Here is a 15936-nt window from a genome sequence, read left to right as displayed (position 1 = left end):
TCAGTATTATTTTCTTCGTTACATCTTGTTGCAATTTGTTTTTGGATGTATAATATGTACCACTATGCTTTTGTTTTATATATTTGTTTCTAATTGGTTTTAACTATGTAAAGTACTTCGAGAATTTTGAAGAAAAAAAAAACGTTCTACAAATCAATATTGTCAACATATTAATAAACTAGTTCCTGTCTGTGTGGTAACGGATAGTAAATGCGGATAAGAAAAACAACAATTGTGTAAAAATCTTTGTTTTCGTACAAAACTGAAGTTTTGAATTGATCAGGTCATATGGGTCATAATCGTATTATCACTGTTGAATGGTTTACTCGACGATTGTCGTAGTCGGCAAACAGAGCTCACACTCGGTGTGAGTGAATGTGATAATGTGTGCGGCACATCGCGGCCCGGATCATTCAAGGATATTATTTGCACTTCGTAGACCAGGAAAATAATAAGACGATACGGCAATAAGGTAAGCAGACATTTGTTTCTTCATTTTAACAACTCCAATGGTTTTTTTTGATGAAAACTTTGATGAACAAAGAATGGCATTTCTTATTTTGGGATGGGAAGAAGATCACTCGAGAAAAAATTAAATAGAAAGGATTCATACAAAATTCATGTAAAGTATTCTCGGGGACTTAATTTGTCAACATCAGACATTTCAACAGTTTTCAATCTTTCCCTCAAAACATAGGCCTATGTATGCCTGTCATTGTTATTATATGTTTGATGATGATTGTGAAAAGAATAGTTATATGATATATAAAATCACTAATTATCTAATTATAAACATTTTGACACAATTTGAAAACTATTCGCAAATCCTGGTTTGCACACGGATTATGCCCTGACTCTGGTCTTCACAAGGTAATATTCCCAAGCAAATGTAGGCACATCCGGATGTTCTTAATTGTTATAGCACTAAAAATGGTAAAACGTCGAGTTTGAGTCGTTTTGATTAAAACATTAACCAAAATTACAAATTTGAGAATTATTCCCAATCAGCTCATCAAATAGAGAGTAGGATTGAGCTGTTTGGCAAAACTACATTTTAGTGATACAAGTTTTAGCCTACCACACCTGGGGTAAGCCCACCCATCAAACAACGAGATTAGGGGTCAGTGAAGCCCTATAGTTTTCTACATTAATAAGTGATTTTAACAATGTTTGAGGGTCATTAAAAAGCCTGACTCTACTTGGTTTGCCCGTTAGTATCTTTAGGATAGAGTTTTGTTGTTCGTCCCCTTACCGTAATTCCACACTTTCTATATTGTATCACAGCGACAATATTCAATATTATATGGAGCAATATCCAAAAATGTACATAAAACCGCCTGGGAAGAGCCGTTGCTCGAACCCGGAGTCTCGTTGGGGCAAAGGGAGTACAGACGCTATAACCCGTTCCCCGTTTTAGCCGCGTAATGCAAAATAGTTATTTGCTAAAATAATGTAATTCGAACCCGGGAACTCCGCGTGGCTTGCGAGAATCTTACCATTGCCCTTTTTTGCTCATTGTTACCATGTCATGTGACTTTTATAACATATCGTAGGGGTTCGCGAAAAAGAGTGATAAAACAGAATTTATACTGGGTTTTGGGGTGCACTCCCGGGGTGCACTATCACACCCCAACAGATTTTAACTACAGCAATACATTGCTTCATAGTTTCGCACAGCGTCATCGTCCCTATATCTTCATGTCAAAAATTGCAGTGATAGTAGGGCGAATCCACTAGTTCTTTAAGGGATCCAAAATGAGCGTTTATTGCGTTTCTATTGTATTTTTTGTTGGGCCGGACAGCACGTCAGACCTATCTACCTGCATCGTCGCTCTGCAGAATTTCTTACAGTTATCAAATAATTTTCATTTTTAAAATCACAATATAATACAAATTTTATGACAAATTATAAAAATTTGATATTTTGATATATAACAGTCCTCGAAGTAAATTATATAAATCTAATGATATATTCTTAAAGTGTATGTAGCAGGAGGGAAAAGCCGACGTCAATTGAAAATTTTGACCTTTCATATTGAAGATATGGATTTTTTCCCAAAAAGACCTAACTTTTTTGGTGTTTTGGGGAAAAAAAATCCATATCTTCAATACGAAAGGTCAAAATTTTCAATTGATCGTCGGCTTTTCATCCCACCTACATACACTTTAAGTATAAATCATCAGATTTATAAAGTTTACTTCAAGTACTGTTAAATATCAAAAATATCAATTTTAATGATTTGCCATAAAATGTGTATTAAATTGCGAATTTCAAAAATCAAAATTATTTGATATCAGAATGACATTCTTCGTATTCAGAATGCAATTCGATATGTCTGATGTGCTCTAATGTCCCAAAATAAATACTGTCCAAACGTTCATACCCCAGCCCTTAACAGCCACGATTTTGTTCGAGATAGGCCAAGCGACCCAGGCTAAGCACACGCCCGTATACGATAAAAAGGTACGCTTCATTGCCACTACGAATTAAGCGTTGCCATATATCATCTGAAATTTTACGATCTGCGCATGCTCATTATCCTCTTTAACGTTTCCAACTCAAGAAAATTCGATTGTTTCAGAATTGCCAGCCGGGTAACAGATAGAGGACACTCTGACGATTAATTCTAAGTTCCCCGACTGGCACCTTTGTCCAAAACTGATGCACAGGACTCTAAGTAGCCACAAAGTGGCCTCTCTACTATCTCAACTTCAGACGAGACAGACTATAGCTAGAATTTCCTTATTTATTGCGAGAGCGCACGAGCATTATGATACCATAGCGACATTATGTATGGGATGTTGGTACTTATTTTGGTATCACTGGATATTTCTATGTTTAACAAAAAAAAACCTATGTAAGGTTTAGGGTCATATTGGAAATGAATTTGTAAAAATAATTAAGAAAGGTAAATAGGTAAACAGACAATTTAACAAATAAATAAATACTCAGAATATCAGGATAAATATAATTACAACTGAAAATAGGTATGATACAACTTGCAAGATACAACTAGCTAACTACCTCAAATGAACCCGGATCTTCATTCTCGTGAACTTTTGTTCTACAGCGCTATTCAATTTCGAAGAGTATATTAATAATATGTTGCCAACCGTAACGGTATGAACAATTCTTCTGCGCTTTTGACACGATATATTACCAGGACGTTATTTACCAATGTAAAAGAATACGAATACTGTACACCCCCACACAAGTAGTTTGGCATTTTGCTGTATCATTCCTTATTTTCTGGACTGTTTTGTCTGTCTGTCTGTCTGTCTGTCTGTCTGCCTGCCTGTTTATATCTGTGTAGACTATATTTGTTCTATATAAAACGCATTGATAGATTCTGACATGCTGTTTTCTATACCTGCGCTGTATAAATGCATTATTTGCCATTTTCAGCCTAAATCATTTTTGCTTAAAAAGAAGCGCAGTGATTGATTTATAGTGCGCTACGCACAGGCACAACGCCTCGACGTTGATCCACAAGCCTCAGCACACTTTTCCGCTTACTTGTTATAACTTATATTTTGACATTCACTGCAATAATAATCATATATTAATGTATTCTGTGCCTTAAAAATTCTTTGATATTGTATTAATGCTATAAACTTACTTTATTTCGTTATAAACATTAAATGAGTGCCACAATTCTACACGAACTGCGTTTCTCTGGCATTCACACATCTCCCCAGCAAACACAAAAACGTTTTTAAAACGTTTTAAATAAGTTATATTTTGGCTTTTGGTTTAGGTAAAAACGTTTTAATGATATTAAAATGTCGGGTTATATAAAGGTCATGAAAACGTTTTAAAACGTTTTGTATAAAAACACACTACAGCAATATTTCTAAAATGCTTTCAAAAATGTTATTGTAAACTATTTTTGCAAACATTTTTGCCAAATATTTTGCCAACACGTCAATAATATTATGTTAAAATATTTGCCCCCAGCAAACACAGAAATGTTCTTAAAATGTTTTCTTCAAAACGTTTTAATAACATTTAAATGTCGGGTTATATAAAGGTCATAAAAACGTTTCTAAAACGTTATTGCAAATATTTTGGGCAAACATTTTTCGCAAAATATTTTTTCAACCCCAAAATAACATTCTGTTTAGAATGTTTTGTATCATGTTTTCAAAAATGTTTTTGGAATGTTATTAAAACGTTTTTATACCCTTTATATAACCCGACATTTAAACGTTTTCTGACAACATTTTATAACCTTTTCCGAATGATGTCGAAAACGTTTTGTGTTTGCTGGGTCTACACACCATTACAGTTATCCCCCCATTATTGGACTACACAGTTTAAAAAGAAGTTCCCGTAGAACTACTTTTATACACCGCCATATGACTACAGAGTAAAAAGTCACCCTGTAGGACAACTACACAGTGAAACATTTATAGATATTAATGTTTCTCCACTATCGTAGAGCACAGGGTGTCCCTGAAAGAAATGTATATTCGGAAACGTAATTGTTTGGGTATTTTAACGCCACAACTAAATGCAACTGGTGGTTGATGAATGAATCAGCTATCACATACTTTCTGAATTTTGAAAATTGACCATACCGTTCTTAAAATATAAGAATGTTACTAAACGCCCCTAGTTAAGTACTAAAAATGGGTGACGGGGATGTGCGGCCACATTAACCCCCATTTTTCAACGCGCTCTCACGCAATGACCCCCTTTATGTTTACTGAACTCCCTCTCACCCATTGACCCCCTTGTTTGTTTTCTTGTCACCAAAATACCCCCCTTTTTTCAAAAATTTTGGGGGTGAGAGCCTAGACACCGAAAAAGGGGGGCCTAATTTAGTGAGAAGGTTCTAAAAAATGGGGTCTTTCCGTGAGACTGGGGAAAATCTGACCAAAAAGGGTGTCATTCTGTGAGACTGGGAACATTTTTGGGACAAAGTTGATACAAAAATTAAAAACATTAAAAAAAAATAATAAAAAAATGGGGTCATTCAGTGAGAGATTATCAGAATTTTCCCCAAAATTTTTGAAAAAAAGGGGGGTATTTTGGTGACAAGAAAACAAACAAGGGGGTCAATGGGTGAGAGGGAGTTCAGTAAACATAAAGGGGGTCATTGCGTGAGAGCGCGTTGAAAAATGGGGGTTAATGTGGCCGCACATCCCCGTCACCCATTTTTAGTAAGTTCCCCCCCCGGGATATAATGCAAAAACAGGGACCTTGTACCCTTAGAATGTCAGGCTTCATCATAAGTTTGCTCAGTTACTGAGTAAGCTGATGGGGAATTCAAGTAAAGTTTCAAAATTGCCTCCTTTTATCTGATTGGATCCAACATGTCACTTATCTACTTAACTTAACTTATTAAATATTATTTCATGTCCACAATGTAAAATGATACCACTTTATTTACAAATATCGTACTTTGTACAAATACTTAATACTTGGTCCTTTTTAGAACAAAATCTTATGGTCACATAGTGTTTTCTGTTGTCCAGCACCTAAACTCTAGAATAAGTTTTCACATGATTATGTGTTTAAGCATCATTGACTATTTTTAAATATAATTTGAAAACTTATCTATTTAAATAGTATGGTATGTTTTTTTAATTTTTTTAAACGGATCTGGATTTTATTACTAGTTTTCTCATGCTCTGCATTGTAAAAGCATGTTATTGTTGTATAATATTGTTAAATATGAGTCTGAATCTTATGGGATGAAAAGGAAAAATGCCGTTATGCAGCATGGTTTATTCTGTATAGTCATTGGAATTTCTGTTCTACAAAGATCGCCACTTAGGTTTATTTACTCTATCAGAACATAGTATGATTTTTGCACGTAGATTGGTTGGAATAAGTTGAAAATTGAGTAACAAAGTTCAAAAAGAACAATGTCACATACAATTTTGTTGGCAGCAAACACCGTTGTTGTTGTATTCAGCATTGTCGTAAACTTGTCGTTAATGTATCTGAATAGAGACCTAAACTTGAATCATCAAAACTTCTATTGAATATACTTTTGCATTGCATTATCATTGTTAATAAGTTTCATATATCCATGGTTGAAAAGCGATAAATAATAAGAAAACAAGGCAGCATTATGCACCAGTGCTGCCAGCTTATTATCAATGCATGTCAGTTTTAGGTTCCGATATATTAAGAAATGGCGCGCGTGACTATTTATCTGTACATGCAGTACTTCCTTTAAAAGAATTATATTCACGAAGATAGTTTTCACCTTTAAATAATATGGAATGCAAGGGGATTCGATTCGGAAGAGCAGCCATATGGCCAAATCAAGTACAACCATACACATACTAATTTTATACTAGTCCAGTTGGTCTTTGAATGATATCTATTGAAGATGAAAATAAAATTTTAGGGCCAATTAAAATACGTTGTTTTGAGGATTCCAAGGCTCAATCACTGCTATTAACAGATCATTCTTACCGGTTTTGGCGGGCGATGTACACCCTTGGCTTACACCGAAACGAAAATCATCAGTGGCGTAGATTTCATTTTGATATGGGGGGATAAGCGCTTTTTGGGGCTAAAATGGGCAAATATGAGGTTATTTTGGTCAGAAACCCATTATCAGGCGTCAACATTGGGAGGGGATGATTGTATGGATCATCCCCCTGACAAAATATTGGGGTGATTTATCACCCCGGGATCTACGCCTATGAAAATCATGAAATCAGATTAGGCTAATTAATTAATTGAGTTATCGCCACCAAACAGTGGTCCAGGAGCACAATTACTTTGTTTCCAAAGAATTGTGGTTACGGTTAGGATTAGTGCTGTTGACGATAACTCAATTCTGGGGTATAGCCAGGAGTACAACAATTCGCTGTCGTAGTCCGACGTCACTTCCTGCCGAGGTTACAACTACTTCCGTAGAGATAGATCAACCGGTTGCATATAACAACGCTATCTTTGATGTTCTGCTGTTTGAAAATCAATTAGCCATTTCTTATGGGTTTCATTGCCTAGTAAGCTTTTGCAAGATGTTTTCCTTCTGAAATCATGAGGTCATAAACATGACTGGTAATTAAAAAATTTGATAAATAAATTCCATACATTGACATCGCCATTGCGGTTCTCATGAAAGCACGATCCAGTCGCTATGGTAACGCTCCGGGGTCACCAATATGACGTCATGTCTACGATAGCGAATAGAAATGACAGGTTTACACTTTTTACACTTCCTAAGGCTCATTAGTTTCCATTAGTGACCTAGCATTTCGCCCAAGAAATGTACACATTAAGCTCTCTCTCTCTCTCTGTATTATATATATACATGTGTTGTGTGTAGCTTATGTTATAACATAGATGGATAGTAGGTCGTCCGCCCATCCGTCCGGCAGTCCGGAATATCCTTAATGCATTCCTCCTCCATAACGCATGAGTTTACGAACTTCAAACTTGGCAAGGTGGTACAGTGTGACGACCTTTGGTGCTGTATAGCTATGTGTTAGGGTTTTATCTGGATATTTATAGATATTAATGAGCGTATTTGCATATTTTGCCCGAAATTATCAATGAATAATAATGGGCTTCGTTCCTTTGTTTTGGTATTTTATTTGAGTTTAGGGAAAGGCTAGCTTTCAGGCCTTTTTGGTCTTCCAGCCTTTTCCTCCAATCCTCCTCTTTTTGTAATAATTTTGATTTTTTGATTTTTGGGTGATTATTACAAACATACAAACATGAAACATCATTATGAAAATTTGAAAAATCAGTTTTAAAAAATGAAATTGTAATGAGTTGTAATGAAAATTCATAAAATATTCAGTTTTCTCAAAATAACCCACATGTGGGATAGGTCATTTTTATATTGAGCCACTCAATTATGCATCGCATAATTCTTGTTTTGGATATTATTATGCTTAGGCTATAGACCTATACTGCAAATTATGGCTACTCCTGTTTCCATAAAAATACACTAATTTTTTGGAATTAAAAAAATCTTGTTTTGTCAAATGAAACATAGTTAAATCCTAATCATGTAGTTAACTGGCAATAAAAGTCAAATGTTAATATTTTTGTAAGTTATGATTCATTTGGCAAAACAGGATTAGTGATATCTTTTTCTGGAATAAGGGGTAGAGTAGTGAAGTCTTGTGAATACTTTTTTCTTGTTATTTTCAGTGACAAATCAAACGCTTTACTGGTTCTTAATTTGAGTAATAATTTATATTATTCTTAATGTTATTTATTCCATACAGGCTAGACCTTGACACCTATAAGGCTCGCCACGCGAGCGTCCGCGATCGTGTTCGGCGCTGTCAACATGGGGCACTTTCAAGCAGACGTGATCTTCTGGCTCACGTGCTTGAGTATTGCTTCCTACGCCAGCTGTCAGACACAAATAGGTGGCACTATTACAGCTGATACAACTTTACCTCTCTCTAATAGTCCATATAGTGTCACAGACAACATCGTTGTCGATTACAATGTGACTCTAACAGTTGAACCAGGAGCTGAACTCAGGTTTAATCCTGGTGTTGGTATGCTTATTCAAGGCTCGCTACAAGCTATAGGCTTAGATCTTCAACGAATTACTTTTATTGCTTCTGTCCCATCAACGACAGAAGGATATCCATATTCCTGGTCTGGTATTGAATGGGCATCTGACGCTGATGTTGTTAGAGAATACGTAGATTTTATCGTAACTACGCGCTCTGCGTCCATGATGAGCTACGTCGATGTTAAATTTGCTGGAGCTTTCTTCGTCGGAGAGCCTTCTTCGTCTTTCGTTGAAGGAGCAGGTCCGGCGTTGTCTGCGATACATGTTGCACCAGTTCTCAGCAATGTCTGTGTCAGTGACAACTATGGTGATGCTGTGGATTGGCAGGATATCGCAATGACAGCAGAAGTTGTAGATTGTGAAATTTCCAACAACGCTGGATCTGGACTTTCTTTTTACATCAAATGGTATCGGCAGGTTGCATATGGAGCGAAGTGTAGTCGACGGTAACGATGAAGATGGTATCGCTACCAGTTTCGTCTTGCCAGATACAACGAACATTCCACGACATAGATTTTGCAGCTTCCAATATAATCTCACAGAGAACGTGGTATTGTATTATGACCAAAGAGATGTTGAAGTGGATCGTTACGAATGCTTTCAGGTACGTAAGCATGGAAATTAATGAACAATATCAAAGGGTAGGTGTTGTATACACAGGCATTGAAAAGCAGTATTTACTTACTTGCACTGAATTCCGCGTATGCCATTTAGCGTTTTTTAAATTTATTTGTAGTCCGAGTTTTAGTCAGGCGAAATATGGGCCGGTCTGGACTTATCAAAAGATATAATAGCTTGTTATTCTGATGATTAGAAAACGATTGTTGATAATACCTTCCTTAAATTGGGTGCCTTTGAATATTCCTACCATACAGATGTATGCGTGTGCTTCTATTTGAAGAGAGAGTTAATTCGTCTTACAAAATATAGAACGGCGCATGTGCAAATGAAACTATGCTCTTACAAGTTAACACCTTTGTTTTCCAGGTCTTGCAGTCGCCACCTGGCAGTACGATAACAGTTTACATTGTGTCTGGCATTGATCCATACAGTTATACATTACTAAACTTCTGGAACGGTTACAGCACAACTCAAGACGACTTGATATCGACTCGTGGTATTGAAGATGTTTATGGGCATCCAATCAGCAGTACAACAAATGCGATGAGCATTGAGGTACCAGAGTCAGCGTTTTCCATACCAAGTTTAACGCTCTTGATCACGATTCAATCCAGTAAGATTTTTTCCTTTTAATATCAGCTTTTGTCAAAACATTTGTTATAATTAACCTTTTCTCCTTCAAGTTCAATTGGGTTAGCAATACAAAATTTAAGCAAGTAAAGTGTAATTGAGATTTACCCCAATATTGTGAGTTGACGACACACTTCCACATTAGGAGAACTCTAGAGATGTTGTGACGGAGTTGACATCTCTCCGGAGTTCTCTTGAAGATGATGCGCGTCTTCACGTCACGTCGAAATATTGAAATAAATCTCAATGTATTCATTGCATTGAATGACTGTTTGAACTTTACTCGCTGTTCATCTATGTATTTTAAAATACAAGTAAAAGTATCAGGAAAATGGTTTCGAAACAAGGATGGACGGAAGTGGTGCTTGGACGGAAATAACAGTCAAATATCATGAATATGGCCGACGTCTTGCAAGGAATGGGGGACTCTGGAATTTCAATTGTATTAATAAGGTCACGCGGCTACTTCATAAAGGACACGATTGCATTTAAACATGTAATCACCACACAAAAGACAATGGTGTAATTCAAGGTCATCCAGTGCCGTATGGAGTAGCCTCTTTTCGAGTTCCCCCGACCTTGAAGGGCATTTGTCTTCAAAAGTTGGTGATCCGACACATCCACGAATCATTCTCCCACAACCATTTTGTTGATACTTTGCATCAAGCAAATAAATCATTTGGAGGACCAGTCTAAAGGTATCTAGACATTTTGTGGACTAAAGTTTCGTAACTGCATGCAAACGGGTTTCCATCTTTCAGCCACTGTAAGCACCGAAATACGATTAATTGATTAGCCTAATTTTACTTATTTTATGCAAAGAAAATTGATATTAGCACATAATGTGAATTTTGGATTAATGGTCAACTTTCAGCAATGTTGCAATACTTTTGGCCAGTGTGTGTATACATTAGTGGCGACAACAGAATATGATTTTCACCTTCCTTTTAGCCTGTTGTAGGTTTAAATTAACCGCTTTCGGCCCATTTTAGCATTGAACCTGCAAAGTGTTCAAGCGCTATGCTCATCTTTCCCTGTGAAGTCAGTTGTGCAATTTTGCCCCTGTTAAAGTTTGTTTGCCACTGCTATGAACTGTTGAATGTATCTCCTGCCCCCTCATTCAAGCATACTTTTTTTGTTCAGCAATGGAACTTATTATTATGATCATTTAGCATATATGCTATGCAATGTATGCTATTCATATTATTTTTATTGCTTTATATATAATCACAAAAAAAGAGTGGATTTTCGTTTTGTAAGGTATGTGTTTATAAATTTTTATAATAATGAAGAAATATCTGTTGTAAAACAATGCACAACAATTCCGCGTCAAGAAATTTTCCTTGTGTTTTTCATTTTTTTACTACAGGTGTCGATTACGATCTCGCGCTTAACAACGTCCATGTAACAAATAATGCCCTCAACGGATTAGACGTATCTATGTCAAATCGTAAGCTGCTGATAACAGATTCGTTTCTGGCTGGCAATGGAGAAAATGGTCTAATATTGGGTGAAAGCTACGGTGAACTAATAATGGGAAACACTGTCAGCGAAAACAACGGACAATCGGGAATAGATGTTGTAACAGATTTTAACAAGGTTGACATTGATGAATGTTCTTTCCTAAACAACACATTTCACGGAATAAGCATTGGGATTGAAGGTACTCCGAATCACGCCACTCATCTATCGATAAGAAGCTCTTCTGTGTCGGATAATGGCGCAAATGGTATTCTAGTGACTCAGTGTGGATCATCTAGTCAGCAGGTTGTCCTTGAAAATTGCTGCATGTCTTGGAATTCGGAAGGAGGCGTCAGTCTAACTTATGAAAACTTCTGTAATTCATCTGGCGACCTGTTTACGACCGTCAAAGAAAACAACGTTATTGGAAATACGAACTACGGTATCAGTGTAAATTTCGAACAATTCGTAGGTGGTTTTACTGAAACGTACATAACAAATAACATTTTCGAAGAAAATAGAAACAGCTTCAGTGTTCTGGACATTCGATTCAATGATCAATACGACAGTTTTCAAGGACTATTCCAAGTATCAGGTAACACTTTTACAGCGAATGAGCCACGGATATATTTGGCACATTTGAATCATATCCTAAAAGTTGCAACGGTCATCTTTAACAACCCATCAGCCCTGGTTATCGGAAATGTATTCAATAATCTGCTGTTTCCGACGGAACTTATGGTTGTAGGAGAACATCATGGCCAGAATGTCAACGCCACTGGAAATTGGTGGGGAACTACTGACGAAGTTCAAATTCAAGAAAGAATCTATGATTTTTCAGATAGATATGAATTTGGAACTATTGACTATTTTCCTTACCTCCTTTCCTCTGATGGAAGTAATGTGGTCTCTGACGATTCACCCAGGGAAAATCTAGCGTTTCAAAGAAATAATATCATTGGTGGCGTAGTCAATGAAACATTCTACTTGTCTGGTACAGATTACACTACCGATCGCGATATTATCGTACCTGACGATGGACAACTTGTAATTCAACCTGGTGTGACCATTCATTTCGCACCATACACGTCTTTGTTCGTAAAGGGCAAACTTGTTGCGGAAGGTAATATTGAGAATCAAATAAGCTTGGTACCATATCAACATAACGAGCCTGCAATACGACTCGTAGATGGCATCAACCAATGGAATGGAAGACTAGAATTATTCGTCAATGACGCATGGCACACAGTATGTGGCAACGATTGGACCTTTGAAAATGCGATGGTTGCTTGTTTTCAACTTGGCTTTTATGGTGTGGTAAACAGTCATTATTTATCAGTATCTCAAGGCACAGGGCAGATATGGAATCATCAAGTATCGTGTACAGGTACCGAATCAAATCTTCAGCTTTGTGATATCGATGAAGGAATTGGGATATGTGGTGATCATTCAATGGATGTAGCTATAGAATGTCGCAAACCGGAGTGGGGTGGCCTCTTCTTTCCATTAGGGAAATCTCAAAGCATATTGAGCAACGTAGTAATACGAGACGCTGGTTATAAGCTGCAGTGGAAAACCAATGTCGGTATCATCGGGCGTGAAGCAATTCTGGTACATATGCACCATCATATGTTTGAAAACATTAGCATCGAATCACCCGCACTCGTTGGGATGGAAGTTCTTATTCCTGCACCATTTTACGATAACAATTTCATTGGCATCAACGTAACGTCATGTAATCCAGACAAAGAATTTCTAGAGCCAGAGGAAGTTGGAGTCAGATTTTCAAACATCGTGAATGGGATTTCCCTTGAAACCATCGACATTGACCATTGTTTTAACGCGTTGAAACTAGGTGACGATAATGGTGTCCCTTTGCTGCAATCCGATTTCGTCAAATACGTAGACATGGACCAAATTGTTGATACATGCAACGGAAGTCGCACAGCGAATGCAGATGATTTCGTACTTGTCTTCCCTCCACCTCAAGCTGAACATTATCACACTTGTACCGATATCATCACGTCCTCCGCAGGAAACCGTCTTGGAGTTGCCGTTTTACTGATAGATCCTGACACATCCGTAGCCGTCGAGGAATATGGTAATACAACACTCTACATCGATGGAGAACAACCATACAAATATCAACGAAGCATTATTTCCAATGGCGATGAAGTTACTATTCGACGCCAGTCTTACAATGACGCAAGATATGTAGTTGTAGTAGCGGACATCAATGGTAAGTTAAAATAACAATAATTCAGATTTGAAACTAATGCGATAATAATATTAGTTATAAGGGCTTGCTGCATGAAATGAGATAAATTTATACATCAACACATTTTCTGTATACAACATGTCTGATTTCATAGGAAAAAAGAGTTCTTACAGCATGTACGGGGGACGATTCATTTTCTGCAATAATCAATACTTATGGTCGAAATTACGTTTTTAACGCCTGCTTACCGGAGACGATGGTTAGTAGTCCAGTCAAAGTGGCTTTTGACTCACCACTAATTGCAACAATGTTTTTCACTACTATGTATTTCAGAAAGCCAAAAAGTCAAGGCTTCACAGAGGTCAAAAGCTAAAAAATTTCTGATTTTAACCAAAATGGTCTCAAATTGTTCGTTGTTTAGGATGTTTAATTATATAGGTAACATCGAAAAATGGGTCATGGCCAATAGAGTTCAATGGTCATTGACCACTTTTAGCTTGCTACCTAGGTAGCGAAACATCCAGGATATGGCAAATTATTCTTAAGGACGAACAAATTGAGACCATTTTTAAAGCGATCGGTGCATTTTTTTGAAGTTGACCCACGTGGAGCGCAAAATTTGACCTTTGACCTTTTTGCCTATAACTTGAGAACGGTACATCACATCACACGGAATAGAGCACGGCGGACCTGATTGTAAAACATTATTAACATTATTTGCAATATTGGTATGTTATCCACATAAATATTTATTGCCCGCTTTTTTGTTATTTTTTACAGAAGGAAACGTGATTTCATCTTCCCAAAGCTCAAAGCTGATATCTATTCGCAATTCTCAAGTTGTAAATTCGGAAAATGGATTTCATTTTTCACGTTGTGTGAATTTTCAACTGCTTATTACCGATGCATCTTTTATGGATGTAGAGTTCGGAATACAAGCCACCGAAAGTTTTATTCAGGACCAGCCAAACGTGATCAGCAACACGGATTTTCAAAGCAATATTAGTCGATCTACAGCCATCAAAGTCGACGAAAGTCTTACTCTGAGGTCGGACAGATTATGGATAATCACAAACTCCGTAATGGAGAATTACAATAACGGAATTAGCTTCACTAAACTGAGGGATGCAGCGGCAAATGATGGAATATTTCATCGGTCAGTAAGAATTGAGCAATCACAGTTTAGTGCAGACTACCAGGCGATATCTATACGTGTACATCTGGATAACTTTGGATCGATACTCGATTTCCAAGACGATGTTTATGTTGACGGTTGTATATTTCAGGGCTGTAGTTATGGTATAGATATCGATCGAGATATTTATTCATATGAAAATAATCCAATCAACGGATCAGTTTCTGATGTTATAGAGAATTCTCAATTCTCGGATGGACAGTACGCGATTTCTGTTAATACGGGAATTCACGAACATCTTGACGAACTTCAGACTCAATTGATTGTTACAAATTGTGACATTCAATCTTACGATATCGGTATTCGTGGTTATTCTTATGGTGATTTTTATGGCAGCTCAAATGGTATACAAAGTAATTTAAACACAATACTTGTAGAAGATTCGGAATTCAGTTCCATGTATGGACATAATTCAATTACCATCACGAGTCACTCTTATGGTCATGGCATATCTTCACAACAAGACACCAACACATGGATCATCAGAAACTGTAAATTTATGCAAAAGTTTGGTGACGCAGTTTCTATTTATTACTCAAAAGATTCATTTGGAGACCATTATGACGATTCAGACACCATTTATGATCCTTTCCCTAGATATTCTTTAGTATTTGAAAATTGTGATTTCAGGAGTGACTTTTCACCGGAAAGAGCTATCACTGTCAACTTACAAAATGATATATTTGAATTTGGTTTCTACACCAGTGAGTATCAAACGTCAGATGTGGTACGGAATGAATTTGTTGTTAGAAATTGTACATTTATCAATTACGAGTATCCAGTGAGAATTTATCATGATGAATATTGGTATATTTACTTCGATATCCCACAGACTGTTCAATGGCAGAGGATTTACATTTTTGAAAACTGCTATTTCGGTGCTGACACGGGAGGCCAGATGGCAATAGAAGTATACTCTAATTGGGACATATATACATATGCCAATCTTGAATATCTTCAGTATTTGATTGCTAGTAATTGCACATTTGTCAATTATGTACAAGCTATACAGTATCATCGGAATGAATATTTGCAACCGGATGATCATCACAGATTTCAGGGAACAATTGAAAACTCACAATTTCATGGTCATAGTGAAAGCAGATCAGCTGTATGGATAGCATCTACGGGAGATGCATATCAAAGCCAAAACCAAGGTGATGCTGAATTGTGGAATATATCTAACTGCTTTTTTCATAACTATGACATAGCCATCCATGTAACTCAGGTCAATCAGTATAGTTTTGGATATGGAAAGTACTACAGTATAGACGATTGTTGGTTTCTTGAAAATGGAAACG

General features: G+C 36.8%; 1 protein-coding gene across 1 annotated transcript; it reads left to right on the top strand.

Moving 5' to 3' along the window:
- The first annotated feature begins 314 nt into the window (after positions 1 to 314).
- Positions 315 to 15756, top strand: LOC140163503 (uncharacterized). The gene is made up of 6 exons (XM_072186817.1): positions 315 to 472; positions 8209 to 9114; positions 9498 to 9744; positions 11131 to 13461; positions 14221 to 15416; positions 15640 to 15756. Exons 2-6 carry the CDS (start codon positions 8935 to 8937, stop codon positions 15754 to 15756), a joined length of 4071 nt encoding a protein of 1356 aa, XP_072042918.1. The 5' UTR covers positions 315 to 472; positions 8209 to 8934.
- Positions 15757 to 15936: the final 180 nt, after the last annotated feature.

This window comes from Amphiura filiformis, chromosome 11 (genome assembly GCF_039555335.1).
Source record: "Amphiura filiformis chromosome 11, Afil_fr2py, whole genome shotgun sequence".
In the NCBI taxonomy this organism is placed as follows: domain Eukaryota; kingdom Metazoa; phylum Echinodermata; class Ophiuroidea; order Amphilepidida; family Amphiuridae; genus Amphiura; species Amphiura filiformis.
Note: the sequence above shows the minus strand (reverse complement) of the source record. Positions and strands in the feature narration are given on the sequence as shown.